Raw genomic sequence first — 20,959 nt, 5'->3', positions numbered from 1 at the left:
ACAGAATATTTTAAGAAAATAATTTATATATATTTGTATCAAATTGATGTTTTTTTTATGTATCACTTTATGTTTAATTATCAGTTAGCATGAGAAAGTAGTGACAGAAAATCGATGTAAACTTCTACTGGGATAAAGCACAATACATGGTAGTGTTTTGGATTTTGGTTTACAATATTTTATATTCATAAACTAAGTAATCATTGTGAACAATTTATTTTGCTTACTCCTACACCTGACGATATTTGAAATTTGCAGGGTGTATACATGTATATATATATATATATATACATGTATACACCCTATTTACCATGTTTAATTAACTATAGTATAATTCTTATAATTTTACATTCATTTTTTAGGTTTTTTTTATCATATCATTCATCATCATATTTTTTCAAATATTTCTTTATTGTATTTTACAGTGTGAAACAATCATTTTCTATTGTATTATGCATTAAGTTGAACAAGATATAAAACTATTAATTGCGTCTTTGCAGCCACTGTGAATTAAAGTGCACAAATATAGTTGTTTCTTATCATAAGATTATTTAGTTTTTTGGGGGTGCATTTGATTATACACATTAATTTAATTCATAAACAAAGTCACATAATTCATTCTCTCAAATTTTATAAAATACTGTAAATAAGTTATCGATATATTTTTATAATAATTTAATTTTGATACATTGTACAAAAAATATAGATATAATTTTTAAATTAAGTTTAATCAACTTTATATATATATATATAAGTTCAATGTTAAGTATTAAAATCCTTCTGTTTATACATGTGTGTATAAAAAACTAATATAATAATAAAACCCTAACTAAATATATAACCACACGAATTGTGATAGACAAAGTTCAAAATAAATTATTGAACTGGTGTAATTAAAGACGTACACCAAATAGAAAATATATTTGGATTTACATTTTTATTTTATAAACATAATTCTAATTCCAAAACAAATAAATGTAAGGTTTTAGTTTTATATGATTCAAATTTAGTTTTGTTAGCTAATATAGAAAAGTCAAACTCTAATGCATAAAGACACACACACACACACATCACTGAATGCTTGCATCCACTAGCATCTATGGTATTTGTAAGGCGTATATTAAATTAACAAAAAAAATAATCGTAACCACGAAGTTTTCTTTTAGTGAATAATAAAAAAGTAGGTTTATCATTTGCACACCAAGTTTTTATATCATGCCAATTAATAATAACATACATTAAGTAATAATACATATCTATTAACTGATGAAAAATACTTTTCCAGTACATATGATTAACTAATAATTAAAACATATTAATCAGTATAAATTTTTAGTTGAAAATTTTAGCATGCAGACCTTTTTCTATAAAGAATTAGCAACACCAACTTTTTTATGTTCATCTCTTAAGTTGGATACAGTAGCAACTGTGGACCCATCTAAAGAGGGAAAGTGATGAGTTCGATGATAACAAAGATACAATATAAATGTAAGAATAAAATTAAATAAATTTTGTATTCATTAAGCTGGGACAACACAAAAATTTATAGTCCCCGTTATCGAAATCAATAAATGATAATAAACAAAATAATAAAAAATAATTTTTATTATATTTTCTCCAAGAGTTGACCTCAGATCATTCGTGAATCTGGATTGTGGGAAACATCTAAATCATCATATAGGCTGCAAAGTAAGGTAAAGTGCTACCTCTAACTAGTGATTTTTTAATGCTTAATTTTCTTAATTGTACTAATCATTTAATTTAAGGTGTGTTTGTGTATATGTAAATTAACTGTTCTAATAATAAAATTTTATTCAGCAAAATTGCAAATATTACATGATGAGAAAAAAAATAACTCCAACTTACCCTCTCTCTTTTGAAGTATTAGACAAGAATTAAACACATACAAGTATTATATTAAGCAAGTACAACATGGTATATGTATAAATTAGTATGAGAAAAATCTTGGAAAGTAAATTAAAGTTAAAATTAATTATAACATTCTTCAGCTTTTCTTCTCACCTGCTTCCCATTTATCATCAGTGGAAGGAAAGAGACATTCCATGCTATTGCCACTGCTGCTACCCGAGTTGAACATAGCATCAGCCATATCAGCCACAAAATAATCAGTACCATATTTTGAAGTAGAGGGACCAGCGCCGCCGCCGCCACTGCCACTGTGGAGGCTGAGGTTAACCGGTGACAACCACCCTGAAACTTTTGATGATGGAGACAATTCTGGGGAAATTGTGCTTTGAGTTTGAGTAATGTCCTTTGACATATCTACTAGAAGTTGTGGTGGTGGAAATGATGATGGTGCTGTTGATGACATGTGACATGTATGATCACCTCGGTATGTTACTTCAAATATGTTAGGATTATCATCGAGTCTTTGTACTTGCTTCTTAGCTGGGCATGCATATAATTTCTGGTGGGTACACCTATAGTAAGCCCTGAAAAGAAAAAATTAAAAATAAAAAACTTTTCAAAAGATTAATGTTACTAATTCGTTTGTAATGGTTGAAATTTATTAAAATTTATAAAATCATGTAACTGTATGAGTTTTAATAAATTTTAATTAATAATAAAAAATGTGTTGGAAAGGACAATTTTTAAGAAAAAATGAAGCATCATTAACTAATTAATTATTAATGAAGGGATACTAAAAAATTGATGCGTTTGTTCTTTTTAGGTTGTAATTAAAAATGGGGGCTATTTGTCTTCGGCTATCAATTTGTTTACCAAGTTGTCAATGTACTGATTAGTTAATTAGATAATGTGAAGAGGCATGAATATATACAAAAACATAACCAGTCAACTACTTATATCATGTGTGAACGAGTCAATTTTCTGGGAGATTTGATACATGTGCTACTGAATTTTTCAGACTTGAGCAAGAAATCTCGAAAGAAAGGTAAAAGTTGTTCTGGATGGTAGATGCATGGAACAAAAGGTGACTTTGAATTGAACCTGTCAAACTATATAAGCAACAACAACCATATTATGATTGTCGGATATTTTTGTAGTAGAATATTAATTAGTATATGCTTTTAACCATTCAAGGGATCAAATATAGACATGCATGGGTCCATTTTAGGTGTTGCAATTTATGCTATAGAGCTAGTTGACGAGTTCAGTTGATTGGATAGTTAATTAATTAATCATACCTTGGGAATTTGGTACCAAGTATCTCTTTCTGGCCATATTTTCTCCAAGTAAAACCATCCTCTGGAGGCATATCTATGTTTCCAACCTGTGGTGCAGGAAGCAATATTGTTCTCTTTTTCAGATCATTTTTCCTGTTTCTAATTAATGTGAAACACAGCTATTAGATCAATATCCAAGAAATTACCATTTTGAGAAGAGATTTTGCATTAACCAATTAGATTTTGTGAAACATATGCAAAGTGATACAATTATCAACTAGTGTAATTAGCTGGAAATATCCGTGTGACTTATTATCGCCTAATTCCTAAGAAAGACCTTGGAAAATTTTATTTCACTTTTTTGAGTCAGTACCCTTTTGGTTACATAGCAATAATCGTGTACGGGTTATAAACTAAAGCTTCCAAAACCCAAAAGCATTTCACTTTTGTTTTTTTTCCTTTCAATTATTGTGGGGAAATGAAGTGTAAGTCATCCACGATCGTATAATGGTGTGGACAAAAACAGGACAAGCTCTTCAGCAATTGCATGAACTAGTTTCCCAAGGATCAAGGCAATTATCCCCACAAACTAGTTACCTAAGGAGCAAGGCAATTATACCCAAAAACTAGTTACCCATAATAGCTAGCTAGATGTGCATTATGAGACTCTTACACTCATTAATTCAAGTTCCACTTTCTACATGAAATTTACTGTTTTTAGTTCCTTGATGCCTAGACAGGGCCTAATTGTTCATTGAAATCCATTCTTTTTGGACCCTAAACATAGGAAAAGTAAAACACGACAAGCTCCTCTACGTTTGCATAAACTATAGTCATATAAATACCATAATTTATTGTCACAGCATCATCGATTTAAAAATCTAAGAGTAATAAAATTTTATAAAATGAATACTTATTACATCAAATATCTAATATCATAAAATCTTATTACTCTTAATTACTTAAAATCGTGGTTAAAGACAGATGTTAACATATTCTTAAAAACAAAAACAAAAAGACAGAAAAAGTGTGCATACCCTTTTCGTGATCTTGATGGTGAGGCTTCAATTCCTTGCATTTCTCCTTCAGACCCTTTTGATCTATCTGAACCTTCCAAATCCTTCCTACCCATTTCACCAATCTGAAGGGTGCCCCTATTTTCAAGCAAGGCTCTCACATCAAAGGGTTGTTGCATTAGTAACAACTGATCCATGTTGTGTGCATAACTTCCAGAACTCATCAATTCTTGCATTGAGGTAACACTACTTGCACCAATCTGACCCTGAGGTGTTTCATCACGTGGCAACATTGAAGCAAATGAAGAGGGTGCTATGATTAGGCCTTCTTGGGACATCATGGTTAATAGTCTTTCTTTGGCAGCACCAAATGCTTTCATTGCTTCATCAATGGACAACAACAGCATGTTAGGTTGGTTGGCCATGTTGGGAATTTCTGGTTCGAGGTTTCGTGCCAATTCACAAGCATGCTTAGTAGAATTCACAACCTCTTCCATGGTTTCTGAGATTTTCTGCTCTGTTTGGCTGGCCATGGATTTTGAACTCTCTGTGAAAATATATAAAGGGGTTGTTAAGAAGAGCAAGTTTCTTGGTAAGCTTCTACGTTGGTTCTGTCTCTTAGAGGGAAAACTTACTATCTGAGCACACACATATGTTTTGCGTTTACACAATAAAGTAAAAATTAAAGAAGAAAAGAAAGCTTAAACATATGTTTAATTCATTAAATTTGACCGGTTTTTAAAAATTTATAAAAATTAATTCTATTCGTTTTTAATCGTTAAAAAGTCAAAACAAGCACTGCAATTTTAGAAAGAGGGGTAAAAATTTGTTTTTTCATTAAATATAAAAATTAAAATATATAATTTTTCATTTTAAAATGTCAAACATATTTGAAACATCAAATGGTTAGTTGAAGTAATATATCAAAGTTTTGCATAAAAAAAAAGTTGAGCAATAAAATTTTTTAGAATCATAGGACATAAAAAGGTATTGATTATGGAATATTTAAGATTGAAAATGAAAAGGAGAAATGTGAACATGTGTGGAAAGAAGGACTTGGTCTTGGGTCAACGTTACTTGGAATTTCAACAAAAAATTTCTATTTATCGATTGGTCTAGGGAAGACCCTTTTGCCCCATTGAAACCGTTTCTTGCGTTGGACCTGTTTGATGAATTTTCAAGGTTTGAAGGAGTGACCCAAGCATCTACTTTTCTTCTTCAAGAGCCAATTCTTCGCAGCAACACTTTGAACGTACAATTAGTGGTTAACCCCTGAGTTCTTGGAATCATCCTTTCTCATTACTACTACTTAGTTTTTTACTCACCCCAGTATACTCTGTTTATTCCACAAGGTACGCTCAATTTTCTCTGTGCTATCAATTTCGATTCAAATTATTCAATTAAAGATATAGTCTCAACACGAAGATAAACATTAAAATGCGTATATCATATATCGTTACAGTGTATCAATTTAAAATATGCGATATTAAATTAAAAAAAAAATGGTATCATCTATGGAAGAACAATACATTTCGTGACGTAACAAAAAAATCACTAGATAAGAAAATAGTATATTAATTAAATTAAAAACCCAAAAAATTTCGATAAAAAATGTCGCTTTATCTACTTTCAATCGTCGCACTACGTTGTAGCAGTTTATCGTTTCGAATAATTATTAGAATTCAATTAGATAGTTTTTTCACACAGTAAAATTAATTTATATTTTATTTTTTTAAAAAAACTTTTGGCTGGTTACTGAAGTTTAATTTATATAATTTTTTAAAATATTTTTATAAGAGTAAAATATTGAGTAAAATATCTCTCTTAGTTAAAATTAATTTATAATTTTTTATATTTTAAAAGTTATTATGATTTAATCTTATAGTTTAGTTTGAAGTTTGTAACTTGGAGAGCAAGCTGACAAGTCTATAACTTTAAAAAGTTAACTTTTCTAGAGCTATCTAGATTAACACTCAATTTTCAAAAATTAATTATCAATATTTTTATTACATTTTTATTCTTTATTTTCTTTTTAAAGATAAGTTGTTCTTTACATACTTAAATACCTGATATTTTAGTTTTGTAACCATTTTGTTTTTTTTCATCTTTTCAATTTGAGTTCTAGAATTTAAAATTTTAAAAATATAATTTTTTAACAATTGAGACTGTTTGTGTCCAATTTTTCGATTGAGTGGAGTGATCACAAATTAGAGAAAAAGAAAAGATAAATGAACAAAAATTAAGAGAAAAGTGATTAAAATAAGCAATTTTAACAATTAACATGCTTTCCATTTGCAATGTGCGCCAGCGGTTTCAACTTTCAAATACAACTGTAGATTTTTTAATTTATTTTCTGATTTTGACCAAAATTAGGACAAGTGTCAAACCTTTTATTTTATTTTATTTTTATCATTCAAATTATCTCTTCTAGTTGAAAATTAAAAATTATTTAATATTTTGTCATTTTTTGGGGCGATGAAGTGAAGCTTGAGGTTTGCCTAATGATCTTACAAAGTTTGAACACCTACCTTGTCAACCAATACACAAGTGTATAAAGTATTATACAACTTGTATAAAAATAAATAAATAATTAACCTGTTATATTTATACTAATATATTATTTTATTATTTTAATTTCAAAAATCCCATAAAGTTTAGTCTAGACAACAATTTTGAACTTTCCTAGTCTAATTTTTTATCCTTAATTTCATTTTAATCCATTACTTGAATATCATTAAAAATCTAATTTAAAAAAAATACAATTCGATTCTATTAAATGTGTATAAAAAGTATGGAGTGTAACAGAAATTTAAAATGTAAACTGTATTCACTTTTTTTTTTCTATCGTAGAATCTAGTATTTGATTATATGCTGCGAAAGAGATCAATTAATAATACGTTATAAAAACACATCCACAATGACGATAAAGTCATAAATTAATATAATATTTTTAAAATTTTAAAGATTAAAATATCTGATGTTTATTGTCTTAAAAGCTAAAATAAAGATTTAGTAAATATATAAATGTGTTTGAATTCATCTTTAAATAGTCATAAATTTATATTCATTTAAATATTATTAATTATAACTTTTATATTAAATCTATGTCTACGAGATTATTAAAATAACTTTAAACACACACCTAACTGGAATAACTTAATTATGATTCATCAACGTCAAAACTCTAAACTGAGATAAGTATAGATTCTGCCTATTATTTTATTTTGCTTAAATCTTTCTTAACTTAGGAAGAGTTATATTATTTTTATAATAGATTTATAAAATAAATTTTTTATATTTATCTAATTATAAATAAATATAACTGTTTTTATTATAAAAATAATGTTTATCATTTAAATATTAGCATGCATATATATATATATATATATATATATATATATATATATAATACAAGAATTTGACATTTTAAATTTTAAAATTAATTTGAATAATAAAATACTGTGCTAATGATAATTTGTAGACGAACTAAAATACTTTGATAATTAGCTGAAAAAATCGATTTTATTTGATATAAAAAGCTTGCAAAACATTTATTGTTGAATAAAAAAGACACACACGTAAACAGTTAAAAAAAGACAAAATATATCGCAAATATAATTTTTCAAAATATATTCAAATTTATCACCAGCTAACCATATAAAGTAATATTAATTTATACAACATACTAATTTATAATTAATTAACTTTCGCGTGAAAACCTGAATTTACTATTTTAATAAAATTTAAGATAGCTTATAACTTATAATAAAAGGATAAATAATCTTTTAGTTTTTATACAATTTTTTTAATTTATTTTTTTATAAGATATTATATATAAATTTTAATATAAAAATTTATTTTCAATTTTATTTTTGTTACAGTGACATTAAATCTCTAAAATAATAAATTTAAATTGTCTTTTAATTCTTGAGACTATTTTTTGTAATTTAATTTTTATAGGTAAACAAAATATGTATATTAATTTTTAAATAAAAATTTATTTTAATTTTATTTTTATTATTATGATTCACAATTTAATATTAATGTCATGTCATATTTTTTTATTATCTTTAAAGTGCTATTTTAATTTTTTAAAATAAATTTTATATTATATTTCATATTTTTTATGTTTAATTTTATGTCTTAATTCATATTTACATAAGTATTATATTCAATATTTTCATCTCTAATATCAATTATTGTACTTTATCATATTTCATCTTAATTTTTATCCATTTTCTTGTTATCTTTATTTCAATATTTTAAATTTTGGTCATGTTTTCTTAAGTTGTGTACAAAGTGAAAAATTTTCTTCTAAATCATCAGTACATTTATAAAAAAATCAAAATCATTCTTTAAATTATTACTATTATTTTATTTTTATTTTTATTTACAGTTACTGATTATCTTTTTAAAAAAATAGCATTAAAACAAGGATGATAAAGGAAGATATAAAAATTATTATGAGAATACGATAAAGACAGGTAGTATTATTTGAGATAAAAAAAATATTAAAAATAATGTTTATATAAAAATAAATTAGGACACGAAACTTTCTCAAAATAATTATTACACAAATTTAAAATAAAAAAAAATATTAATTTGTATAATAAAATTTGACATCATAAATTAAAAATTTATGAAATAAAATATAATTTTTTTTAAGAATTCAGAATATTACTCTACAAATGGTAAAAAATTATTATTGTATTAATAAAAACAAAATTAAAAATAAAATTTTATATAAGGATTGATATATACATTTTTTTATAAATATTAAATTACAAAAAAATATTTTATATAAAAATAAAAAATAATTTAATCTCGTTACGTGTTATAGGAAATAAAATTTTATATAAAAATTGATATATAAATTTTTTATTTATAAAAATTAAATTAAAAAAATCTCATATAAAGACTAAAAAATTATTCATTATTTCAATAAAAACATGTTGAAAAAAAAAAAAAAAAGGTGGTTGGGAACTTAATACAAGTTTTTGTTTCATGCCACAACATAGTAATGGCTCTATGCTGCATATTCTCGTACGACACTAACAAATCGGCATTTCTTTATTATTTGAGAAATCTGCCATCAACCTCACTCTCTCTCGCACTGCAAATTCTGATCTTTTCAGTTTTCACTCTTCACCCACGCACAGAAAGAGAGAGAGAGACAGAGATGAAGATGGTGGATGATGGTGTTGATCTGTGTTCAAATGGGTACTTGTTCATCATCATGATCCTCTTTCTCCCCTTCTCAATCACTCACGTGGCAGCTTCCATCCATGACTATCAAAACGACACCTTTATCCACCGTTCTAATTCCTTCTTCTTCCATGGAGGCAGTGAGGGTCTCTATGCTTCCAAACTCTCATATTTCAACGACTCTCCATCCTCTGAGCTCAATGGCAAATCCTTCATCAGGTGTATATATCCCTCTTTTGTTTTTACTAATGCCAATGAATGTTTGATCCGTTTGTTTCTTCGGAAACATATAACTGGGCTTCTCTTTTCCTAGTAACCTTTTTCCATTAAAATAATCATTTTTTTTTGGTCCTTGGATGACCCGATTGACTCATTTTTATAAATATTAATTTCTGATTAAGTTAATGTACTAAATGATAAAGATGTTTTGATTTGTTACTTAAATTAGCTAATGAAATTGTAGCAGAACTTTCACATTTCATTGGCTTACATGTTTTTTTTGTTTTAATTATTATTAATAATCATAAGGTTTAATTTTTATCAATGTGGTGGATATCCATGGATTCTATCTATTATGTGAGGGGGAAAAGAATGGTTAAAAGGAGTTTTAATTCGCTTCAATGTTGTGTGTTGATCAGGTTTGAGTCCATCACCTTTAGAAGAACAAAAGAATCTGTTGAGAAGAAGAATGAAATGCAACAAAAGACAGGGCTGGTGGAAGCTATAATAGTTAAGGTAAAAGATAGGAATAACATTGGGGGTGCTTATTTGAACTCTGATGCTATATGCTGTACGCCTGAGCTTGCCAAGAAAGGTTCCTGCAAGTTAGGAGAGATTATCATCCGAGAAAACCCCGATGACCCGAATGGTCCTAAACGCTTGCAGACGTTTTTCGAAGGGCAAGATGAAGAGACTAAAATGGTAATTCAAACTGTTGACATACACAGTACTGGAATGTATTACTTGTATTTCATGTTTTGTGATCCTCAGCTGAAGGACACTGTGATCTCAGGAAGAACTGTTTGGAGAAATCCAGACGGTTATCTACCTGGGAAGATGATGCCTTTAATGACATTTTATGGTTTGATGTCTTTGGCTTACCTTTTTCTTGGTCTGGTTTGGTTTCTCCGGTTTGTACAGTATTGGAAAGATGTAATACAGTTACATTACCACATTACTGCTGTTATTGGACTTGGAATGTGTGAAATGGCCTTGTGGTATTTTGAGTATGCGAATTTCAATTCCACTGGAAGCAGGCCTATGGTAATTACATTGTGGGCTGTTACATTCACTGCTGTCAAGAAGACAGTCTCACGGCTTCTTCTTCTGGTGGTTTCTCTGGGTTATGATGTTGTTCGCCCAACACTTGGTGGTATAACCTCAAGAGTCCTTCATCTTGGTTTGGTGTATTTTGTGGCTGCAGAAGCACTGGAGCTGGTGGAACATCTTGGTAATATTAATGATTTTGCTGGAAAAATAAGGCTCTTCCTGGTACTACCTGTTGCACTGTTGGATGCATGCTTTATTCTGTGGATTTTTTCATCATTATCTAAAACCCTGGAAAAGCTTCAGGTATCCTACTATGCTATAATTTTTCCCATCCTTGCTCGTCATTCATGCACTGGTATAAATATCATCTTCCTAACTCGTTTGCTCATCAGAGGGGCAACATATTGATGAGCTCAATTCCAATCGATGAAATTCTAGAGTAGGCACATGTAGGACATGTTTGTGTTCACTATAGTTGTTGTTGTTGACATGCATACAAAAGTGTTATGACGGTTTAACAAAGGAAGAACAGGTACATTTAGTAAATAGCTTTTGTGTTTTACAAATTATTATGATTCAAGGATAAATTTAAAATGGGTAACTAAAGAATGCTCAGAGCTTCAAAATAAGATCCCACTTTATTCAGGTGTATCTTGGATTTTATTTGCTTGGCTGTTGATTAAAATTGATTGTGTCCAGTTGTCCATCCTATGTACAGATCCGCAGAAGTATGACAAAACTTGAGTTGTACCGGAAATTTACAAATTCCCTTGCAGTGACAGTGCTGCTGTCAGTACTATGGATTGGCTATGAGGTAGTCTTTGTTTTTGTTACTAATTTCTTCCGTGCTTTCTCGTTACCTTTTGATGCTCATTAAACCACAAAAGCTTGCTCGAACCTACTTTTTCCTTCTAGCCAAATCTTTTAAAGAAAACTACTTTCCTTGTTAAGTTCTTCCTTCTAATTTACCATCTTTCAGTTCAAAATAAAACAAAAATATAATGAAGGAAAATATTGGGTGGTATAATAGATTTGAATAAAAGTTTAAGAAGTGAATTTGATGTCAAACAATTTTGAGAATAGTTTTTCAATAACCAGGAGCAAGAATTGTTCATAAATTTGTTTTTATTTTTATGCTGATAACTACAGGAGATTCAAGCTGTGATATTTCTTAATTTTTGTTTCAGTTGTACTTCAATGCATCTGACCCTTTAAGTGAACTGTGGCAAAGAGCTTGGATCATCCCAGCTTTCTGGAGTTTGCTTGCATATGTTCTCTTGGTAGTGATCTGCATTCTCTGGGCCCCATCTCAAAATCCAACTAGGTAAAATCTAGCTTTACTTTTTCCCATCTCTTGAAGCATAAATCGGAAGAAGGAACAGAAAACATACAGAAAATATAATCATAAATTCTAATAAGCCTACTCATGAAATGAACTGGAGTCTTAATATTCTGGTAGTGTCAGAAATCCACAAGGTTGCAAAATGTGATTCATGTAATTTGCATAATTGCATATTTATACTTGTAAATCTATGTTTCCATTTACAACTTTGCTTGAAGTTAGTTAGTTAATATCATTTAGTGAGAGAGCAAGTTAGTAAATTAGGGCATATTGTCTATAAATAAGAGGAGAGATTGAGAGGAAGACTTAACCTGTAATTTGAGAGGAAATTGGGGCCTTTGGGCGTTGGAGGTGCATGCTTTCGAAGAACTGCAGTCTATGTTCTATTCTGTAAATTGGGGAGTTCTTCTGTTCTCTTTTTAATTGCAGGTTTCTATGAATGATATCTTTTGACCTGAATGTAGTGAAGTTTGTTTTCAATGTCTTGCTGTGTTCTAAATGTTTTCCAGTCTTTCTGCTAATTGCTCATGTTTTGAGAACACCTTATAAATATGTTTCCTAAGTCCAAGTCAGGTCATATTGCTGCCCTCTTACTGAGTTTTAAACTTTTGCATAGTGACTGGTAGGTTGTGGTTTCAATGATGTGCTATAAATCATAATGTAAGGAAATTCTGGGAATACAAATATTAGTAGTTAAGGGTGCAAATATGTAAGCTTTATTTAACATATAATTTATAGTAAAATAATTATGGCTACTTTATTACAAAATGTGGTTATGCCTTTTTGGTTGCAAAAATTTTGATTGCAGTCCGTATTTTTTTTTTAAAAATGTAATATTTAATTTTCCTGTTTGTGCCTGAAGAAGACTGTTGATTTTGTCAAAATCTACTACTATTATATTTGTCAGTTTGTGGAATCAATATAAGCTAGATTCTTTCTGTCTCTTTATTGGAAAGGTACCAGATACGTATCACTTAATGAACATTCAAGCTTAATGTTTGTCTAAAACCAAAATCGACTGATGTATGTGAAAGGAATTTCAGAGAATCATAGGTGAAATTCAAACTCATATTCCATGAGGTTTAAGACCATAACTTAAGTAGAGATCAGATGTTTGAATGCTGATTTTGAGAAACATACCTACAGCTAACCAAATTTCTTTTATTATTGTTGTTGTTATTATTATTGATATTTACACTGATATAGTGACATTTTACATGAGGTTGTACAGATATGCATACTCAGAGGAGACGGGTGATGACTTTGACGACAAGGCTATCACACTCACTGGAAGTGCAGTTAAGGTGTCAGGGGACATGGCAATCATGCTAGAAAGAAAGGAAAGAAAGGCATCAGTTGCTGCAGATCATCATGTGTTTGGACTTGGAGAAGATAGAGAGGAGGACAAAAGGGAGTGATGGTATTGGTAACAACTTGTTACATCATAATTCTAAATAAGTTCTGCCTTCTATTCTTTGTTGTGCCTCTTTGCATTATTATTTGCATGGGAATGGCCTAAAAGAAGGGTAAGTGTCAACATGGAGAAGCAACAAAAGATTGGGAAAAAGGGAGGGCAGAATTTGTTAAGATCATTATTCAATGGCCATTCAACCTCTATAGTCAAGGAGGGTGTTTGGTGGATAGCCACCAAAACTAACTGGTAGAGCACCAATACTACTTACCTAGTAGTATTATCTCTGTAGTTAACTCAACATGGTTTGATTAACTTCAAGCCTAGTTTTGTGCTTACCCTTTTTATTTGCTCTATTGAGCTTTCTTAAAAAAATAGAAGAAAGAAAGAAAATTTTATCATCATTAGTCATTAGCAATTACTTTATGGAGAGTATTATACGAAAGCAATCGATGACACCTCATTAAAGAATCACTTTTTTCTTAAAAGAAGGCAATGGATAGATTATCTGATTTTTGTTTATCATGTTTTTAGCTTGAAAAACATGTACTACCATTTAAGGATGAACATGCTGGGGGGACCAGAATTGGTGGTTATTTATTCAAATTTTTTGGCTGTGGCGTGTCAAATTGGATAACAACTATTCAATCAATGCAATTAACTTATGTAGTTAATTTTTCAAAAATGTGCTTGATTTCATAATCTCTTAAGTTTTAACATTTCATTTTGACCTTTTTTTAGGAAATAAATTATGGATTGCATCCATCCGAATTAATACACTTAAAAAAAACACTGTAGAACAAACACTGACAGTCTCATTAACAGGTAGTGTGACACATCAAATAATAAAAAATGTTTCTTCTCCATCAAATTTCGAGATAAAATTATTTGAATAAGATGTGCATGGAATGATGAGTTTTTTCATGTTAAATGCTTGCTTTTCTTGCATGTTGTGTGATTTGATTTGAAGTTGAAGCTGAGCTGGGATCTGGAGAAAAGATTTTTTGAACGGAGGAATTCCACTACAATAAAGATACCCAATTTCATTTATGATGCTTTCAACAAAGATTTTCTGGAACCTAAAAATAAAAAATAATAAGAACCAAGATTTTCTAATATAGGTAACCCTCAAATGATATTTTCAGTTCAAAATAATATTCTTTGTTAACGATACACTTGCATAAAGGACTATAAATTTCTAAACTATTAACTATCTTTGTTCTTTATCCAAAACACCCTTTGTACCCTAAATCAGATGGGTTTGTCTAAGTTATCCCATAAGGTATAAAATTACTTCCTAAGTAGATTAATGAAGCTAAGACACTATATTAGAAAATGTATGAAATAATAATTACTTTTCGAATTAATGATGACATTATAACCCTAGGTAAATTAATGTTGGCATTATAACCCTTCCAAGCATGATTCAAAAGATCCAAATGAACATGAAGCAATCCTTGCTATCATATTTATCTCAGCTTAAATTGTGAGAAATGACTTCTTCTTTTTCATAAGTTTTCTCCAAAAATAATAGTGATAAAAAATATTATTTCTCAGCAATGAATTCAGCCAGCACTAACATGTGTGCGCGTGCGAATATTATATAAAATTATGGTTGTGAATAACTTATCATGTGATCATTGGACTAAATGTGAATTATTGTGGTGTGTAGACTTTTTAACATCTTTATTTTTAGAAATTTAATCTATTTGAAATGTTGAATGATTATATTCATATTATAGATAGAATCTCGACAGAAGCTGACTAAGCCTATTTCTGGGATGATCTTGTGTTTAATTTGTGAAATAAACTGTGACTGTCGTGATAAGTTAATTTAAAGTATTTCTATCTATGTAGCAATATCAATCTCAATTATAAAATTTTATGTACAAAATACTTTAAAACGTTATAATTTTAAATTGGACGAGGAAGTTTGTTTTTTTATTATTGCAACTACTATTATTATTACTTTTTTAAGTAGGTCATTTTCAACAAAGTATTATTAATTCAATCATTGTAATGAAATATAGTATAAGTAACCCAAAAGAGACATAGAACTTTCCTTTGCTATTGTCGGCATGAAAGCATTCTTAATCTCTAGCCTAAGCAAATTTAAATAAAATAAGGGTAATGTTTGGAATCGCTTCTAGTTTCCTCCAGATAAATTAATCTAAGGTAATGAGTAAGATAGTGAACTGTCAAAAGTTCTGTAGGTATAACTCATAATATAAATATAAGGATATACGCATAAAAAAATAATATTTTTACACTATTAAAAAAAAAAAACCCAACCTAATATTTGGCCGTCGTTTTGTTGAACAATGTTGTTGATCATTGGACTTGTGATGGTTGAGGCAACAAAAGATTCATGTTGCTAGTCCTATTCCAGAGCACACTACTAATAGTAATGTAATTTCAGTTACTCCCTTGAAGAACCTTCTTTTATTGGCACCCTAAATAATAAATATTATTTTAAAATTTTCAAAACCTTGAATGTTATAATGAAAACAAATTTTTATTGTTATACAAACTTTGAAGGAAACAAATTAAAAATAAGATGATAATTTTATAATTAAAAAATGTTAATTTAAAGCAATTAAAAATAATAAATTTTATATATATAAAAAAAGGATACATGTATTACATAAAAATTACAAACTATAAATAGTTTATTTTTCAACAAAAATATACTATTTTCAAATACTTAAAATAAGCTTAAAGGGTTGATATTAACAAAACTGAAACAAAATCTTGAACATGCTAGTTTTTTTTACTTTGACATACCAACCAAAACATTCATGTTGAAGTGTGTAGATGCTAGGTAGTTGCACAAACAAGTGACATTAATTAGAGTAACGCACATTTGTGGCTCCAAGTATAGTCATGGTAAGAAAGTATAAATTGAGGTGAGATAATGCATCGTCTAGAATCTACATATTTCTCAAAATCTAAGAACTACATGGTGCAACCCTGATTGTGCAAAATTTTGTTCACCAAGCCTTCAGCACTAGAAGCACAATGGTGAAAAGAATTGGTACACAAATGTCTTACAAGCAGCAGTTAAAAAGCAGCTGGTAGACATAATGATGTATTGGGAGGTTTCATACTTCTTCAACCTATCACCAAAAGTTATCAATCAAATTGTAATCTCAAAATAAACCAATAAAGTTCTTCTGAAAGGAGGGTCAGAACAACCTGAGGGAGGCTCATTAACTCAAAAACAGCTTTCTTAGGGGTAAGTTCGTTGTCGATGATGCGAGCAACTGCTGTCAATACTGGCATCTTTACATTGTATTTCTGTGCCAAAGCAATTACTGCTCCGGCTGTGGAGACACCTTCTGCTACCTGCACATAGTAAGGATAAACATAAACATTTCAGAACCTATTGCCACTTGCATAAGTTTCGAGTATGGTATGGAACACTTGGAGAAACTTCTCAGATACCTGATTCATGGAATTGAGTATGTTCTCAAGCTTCTCGCCTGATCCAAGACGCACGCCAACTGTTCTGTTTCTTGAAAGATTCACAAAACATGTAAGCATTATGTCTCCAGTTCCTGACAGGCCAGTTATTGTAGTCGGCTTTGCACCCATCTTCAAAAGACAATTGAAGGAAAGAGAAATAAGATAGGCACAATGGACATCAGTTATTTGCGCATGCATTTGGAGCCACTAAAAGAAAGTATATGTGCATGTGTACATTTTGATAGAAGGTATCTACCATAATGCATTGATGTAAAAATAATATATATACAGAATCAACAAAATTGCAAAACCAAGAACTCCAACCATTGAAATGGCCATAAAGCATCAGAACTCTATTCTTGACCTTGGGTAAGTCAATAAAACAACGTGCAATTAGAAAGGTCAAAAGTTTGTATTATATGTATTGAATATTCTATTTGCTACACTTTCTGCAAATTAGATGTTGCATACAATGCATATACAGTTGCCTTTTAAGAGAAAACCAATTTGCTCCCCTTCACTAAATTTGTACTATTTGCAAAGAGTTCTAAGAGTTGATTAAAGAGAGATTAATTACCTTCGTTGCAAGCCACCGTATCTCTGAACAGCCTTGTGAGACAAGAGCAGCCATTGAGTTGTTACCAAGATTCATGCCTTCTACAATCCCAGCTGCTATTGCAAGCACGTTCTTGAGTGCACCTGCTATTTCAACTCCTGTAACGTCACTGGAGTTATCAGAGATTACAAGCTGAACATTTGCATCAATATCTGGATAAATAGTCCTTTGCCATACTATGCATGAAACAAAAACAGAAGCCAGGGTATCATTTACATATGAAATTCAATCTCAGTAATTCTATTATGAGTCTACTTAAGGTCATCTACCTTGATGTGCTGATTCTTAAATGACTTGAAGCTAGTAGCTGCTGAACCGTATTTGCCAATTTTTTGTCTTTTGATGCTACTACCATTGCTGCAATTTGAAAAATGGAACCAAAAGACAAAACATACTGGCTTTCATCATAAATATGAAACAAAGTTCATACATGTAAGTAGCAACATCATTATCACCTGTGGGTAGCTTATTCATCAATTCCAAAGCGAAAGAAGGCCCTGATAGTGCAACAAAAGGCTGGCGAGGGTTTCGTAGTGCTTGAGGAATAATTTGAGCCATCATCCTGAGGGTATTCAGCTCTAGGCCCTTACTGAGAGATATGAATGGCAAGCCCGGATCAACATACTCAGCAACACTCTCAAGAAAAGATGCGCTGAACTGCAATTGCAGGCTCAAAGATTTAGTCAGTCACATCTTTTACAAACAAAATATGCTGAGAATCATCATATGTACTCCCTCCATCTCATATTAGAAATCACTTAGTACTAATGCACCCATCACGAGAAAATGATTAGTTGTACTAATTATTATGGCAAAATAAATTGATTTCACTAAAATACTCCTATATTAAAAATGTTGGAAGTTATTTTAGTGTTAGGTGATAACTAATGTAGAGTTATTTTAATAGTTAGTTGCCAAGAACTATTCTTAATTAAAAAAGGGTATTATTGGAAAAAAGTAATTAATAATTTTTTTTATATATTCTACAGTGACAAATAATTTGATACAAATAAAAAGTGCTCAAATGACATCTAATATAAGGCAGAAGGAGCATTTTATTTAACTACAAAGACTCACACTTCAACTGACCTGAACAGGCACTGCATGAAGGCAGTAATCTGCACCAAGCAAAGCAGATTTGGCATCAATTGTTGCAACTACATTTTCTGGCAGCCTATGATCTGGGAAGTACTTACTGCCCAAAATAAAATACAAACAGTGACCTAAGCGAGACATGGTGATGAAATTATATGATCACGTCTCACAAGAGAGGAAGCAAGGATATGACACAAAACATAAATATGATATGATCCAGAGACTTAGATACAATAAATTTTAAAAATCAAGGACACAATACGACTAATACAATGCAATAAATTTGTCTAAAAGTAACATAGTATCAAAATAGGTTTAAAATATAATGCATCAAAAAGTATTGGAGGCTCATTTGGTAGATGGGATAGGAGAAAATAATAAGATATCTTTTCTTATCTTATCTTATTTCTGCCGTTTGTTAAACTAAAAGGATATGATAAATCTATCTTATAGCCTTATCCTAGCTTTTTTTCTAGTGTAAATTTTATCCTTCGAGGGAAACTGCATAAGATAACACAATATATTATTTTAATACGCATTGAACATAAATTCTACCATGCTCTTATTCCATCATATGCCTTATTCAACTCTAATATCCTATCCTATCATGCAATGTCTGACATGGATATCTATTCAACACAGTTATGATGTAACACAACCATTATTTAGAAGTGTTCGTCCTTCTTAGCTCACAAGTTAACCTGTAATTACTCAGATTATGAGGACAGATAAAAAGGCTACCAGTTGCAGTGTCTCTCGTTGATTGAGAAACAAACTTGAGGGTCCCTAACCAGCATCATCACTTCTAATTGAGCCTTTCTCTCTGCAACATGGGCAGCCATTGCGGTCCCAAACGACCCCCCTCCAAGCACAACCACCTTTTTCAAACAAACAGAACAATCTCACTGTCATTGCCACACCACATAAGACCCACCAAACACCATGTTATGTCATCAACACATTCATACACAATAACAACATCAAAATCTTATTCTTGTAGAAGTGTATTTAGATATATAGAAGTACTTATTAATAAGTTTTTTTACACGATAACTTATTCCATAAATTTAATCCTCACATTTATTAAAATAAGTTAAAAATAACTTACTTCATAAGTTAAGAAATACGTTAAAAAAAATACCTACAAAACTCAAACTATTTTGATAAATTATTTATAAACTCTTCTGAATTGACCTTTGACAGTTCAGTTACATAAATAATTTAAAGCCACCACTCCGTGGGTCAAAAACTAGTTTTTTTTTTAAATAGATAAAAGAGAGTACCCTTTTCAAATAAAGGGACCTGTAAATCATAAAATGGAACAATACCACAAAAAAAAAAAATCAATTTTTAAATTTTACTTATAATTTAAAAAATGGCACCTTATTTGTGCGTTCGAGTACGTCGGTCTTGGCCTTGGAGCGCCAAGACCTGGACCACCGGACGAGCTTCTCCCAAGCGAGCCGAACGGTTCTCTGGCGATCCCGGGTCGAGTCAGAATTTGATTGGGTGTTCGGGTTCGGGTCTTGAGGGGAAGAAGGAGAAAGAGAAGCATTTGCAGCAGAAGAAGAACGATGGGTATTGCGAAGGGTGAGTTTTGAGGGAAAAGTGTGAAACTTTGAAGGGAAATTAGTGGTGTGAGGCTTTGAAGAAAAGAATGGGGTCGCCAATGATGCTTCCAACACTGCCGCCATTGTCAAAGCTTCAGAAGCTGACACGCCGTCGTCACACAGAGAAAGTGAGAGATTTTATGTAAGCAAATTGCAAGGCTTGTTTTATCCTTTCCAATTTTAAATGGAGAAAATAAGATAAAATCACTTTATATTTAGTTTTCCTAAAATTATTCAAAGAAATGGATAATATCGATTGCCCAGTTAATTAGAATTCGACTAATACAAATATTTAGGCTTTTCAGTTAATGCTCATTTATAAATTATTTTATATTTAAAATTATAGTTTAATTTTTTATATTAATAATTTATTATATTTTAATTCTTATTATTTTAACATTATTCAAAATTGATATAATAATTAGCTTAATAAATATTCAGTATAAAAATTAATTTATAAATAAATATTAATTATATGTATTAAATATTTATTTTAACCTTAAATTTTTTACATGTATTTTTAGTGTTTTCTATTTAAGATTTAAAAAATAATTAATGCATTTTTTTGTATTATTTTATAAATTATTTAAATTTTTAAAAAGGGTTTTAATTTATACATTTTATATTTTAAAATATATCATTTATTTTTAAAAAAATTCAAATTCAATAAAAAAAATTGATTATATACATATACATGCAGTCAAACTTTTACCATTTTAAAAATAACTACCTTGAATATATTTGAAAAAAAAAACTAATTTTAAAATACTATAAAATTTTAACT

The 20,959-nt window shown here is 29.7% G+C and overlaps 3 protein-coding genes across 4 annotated transcripts; 1 reads left to right on the top strand and 2 right to left on the bottom strand.

Moving 5' to 3' along the window:
• Window positions 1–1,790: 1,790 nt before the first annotated feature.
• LOC113848414 (WRKY transcription factor 55) lies at window positions 1,791–4,747 on the bottom strand. The gene is made up of 3 exons (XM_027477904.1): window positions 4,184–4,747; window positions 3,168–3,305; window positions 1,791–2,453 (listed from the first exon to the last, which is right to left on the bottom strand). The coding sequence occupies exons 1-3, from the start codon at window positions 4,693–4,695 to the stop codon at window positions 2,006–2,008; spliced, it is 1,098 nt and encodes a 365-aa protein (XP_027333705.1). The 5' UTR covers window positions 4,696–4,747; the 3' UTR covers window positions 1,791–2,005.
• A 4,587-nt stretch (window positions 4,748–9,334) lies between these two features.
• LOC113848200 (transmembrane protein 87A-like) lies at window positions 9,335–13,601 on the top strand. Its single transcript, XM_027477604.1, has 5 exons — window positions 9,335–9,586; window positions 10,006–10,939; window positions 11,355–11,450; window positions 11,824–11,960; window positions 13,210–13,601. The coding sequence occupies exons 1-5, from the start codon at window positions 9,342–9,344 to the stop codon at window positions 13,394–13,396; spliced, it is 1,599 nt and encodes a 532-aa protein (XP_027333405.1). The 5' UTR covers window positions 9,335–9,341; the 3' UTR covers window positions 13,397–13,601.
• Window positions 13,602–16,216: 2,615 nt separating this feature from the next.
• LOC113847830 (glycerol-3-phosphate dehydrogenase [NAD(+)] 2, chloroplastic) lies at window positions 16,217–20,361 on the bottom strand. 2 transcript variants are annotated; one of them, XM_027477125.1, is made up of 9 exons: window positions 19,948–20,361; window positions 19,307–19,443; window positions 18,560–18,665; window positions 17,926–18,127; window positions 17,740–17,827; window positions 17,432–17,579; window positions 16,834–16,983; window positions 16,585–16,734; window positions 16,217–16,505 (listed from the first exon to the last, which is right to left on the bottom strand). In XM_027477125.1, exons 1-9 carry the CDS (start codon window positions 20,257–20,259, stop codon window positions 16,491–16,493), a joined length of 1,308 nt encoding a protein of 435 aa, XP_027332926.1. In that variant the 5' UTR covers window positions 20,260–20,361; the 3' UTR covers window positions 16,217–16,490. The 2 variants fall into 2 exon arrangements, with proteins under 2 accessions (XP_027332926.1, XP_027332925.1); XM_027477124.1 differs by having other exon boundaries at window positions 16,261–16,505; window positions 16,604–16,734; window positions 19,948–20,338.
• Between the last annotated feature and the right edge of the window lie 598 nt (window positions 20,362–20,959).

The sequence above is a fragment of the Abrus precatorius genome, unplaced genomic scaffold (assembly GCF_003935025.1).
Source record: "Abrus precatorius isolate BTA unplaced genomic scaffold, Abrus_2018 Scaffold8, whole genome shotgun sequence".
Lineage (NCBI taxonomy): Eukaryota > Viridiplantae > Streptophyta > Magnoliopsida > Fabales > Fabaceae > Abrus > Abrus precatorius.
The sequence above is the reverse complement of the archived record's forward strand: the minus strand, read 5'-3'. Positions and strand labels throughout refer to the sequence as shown.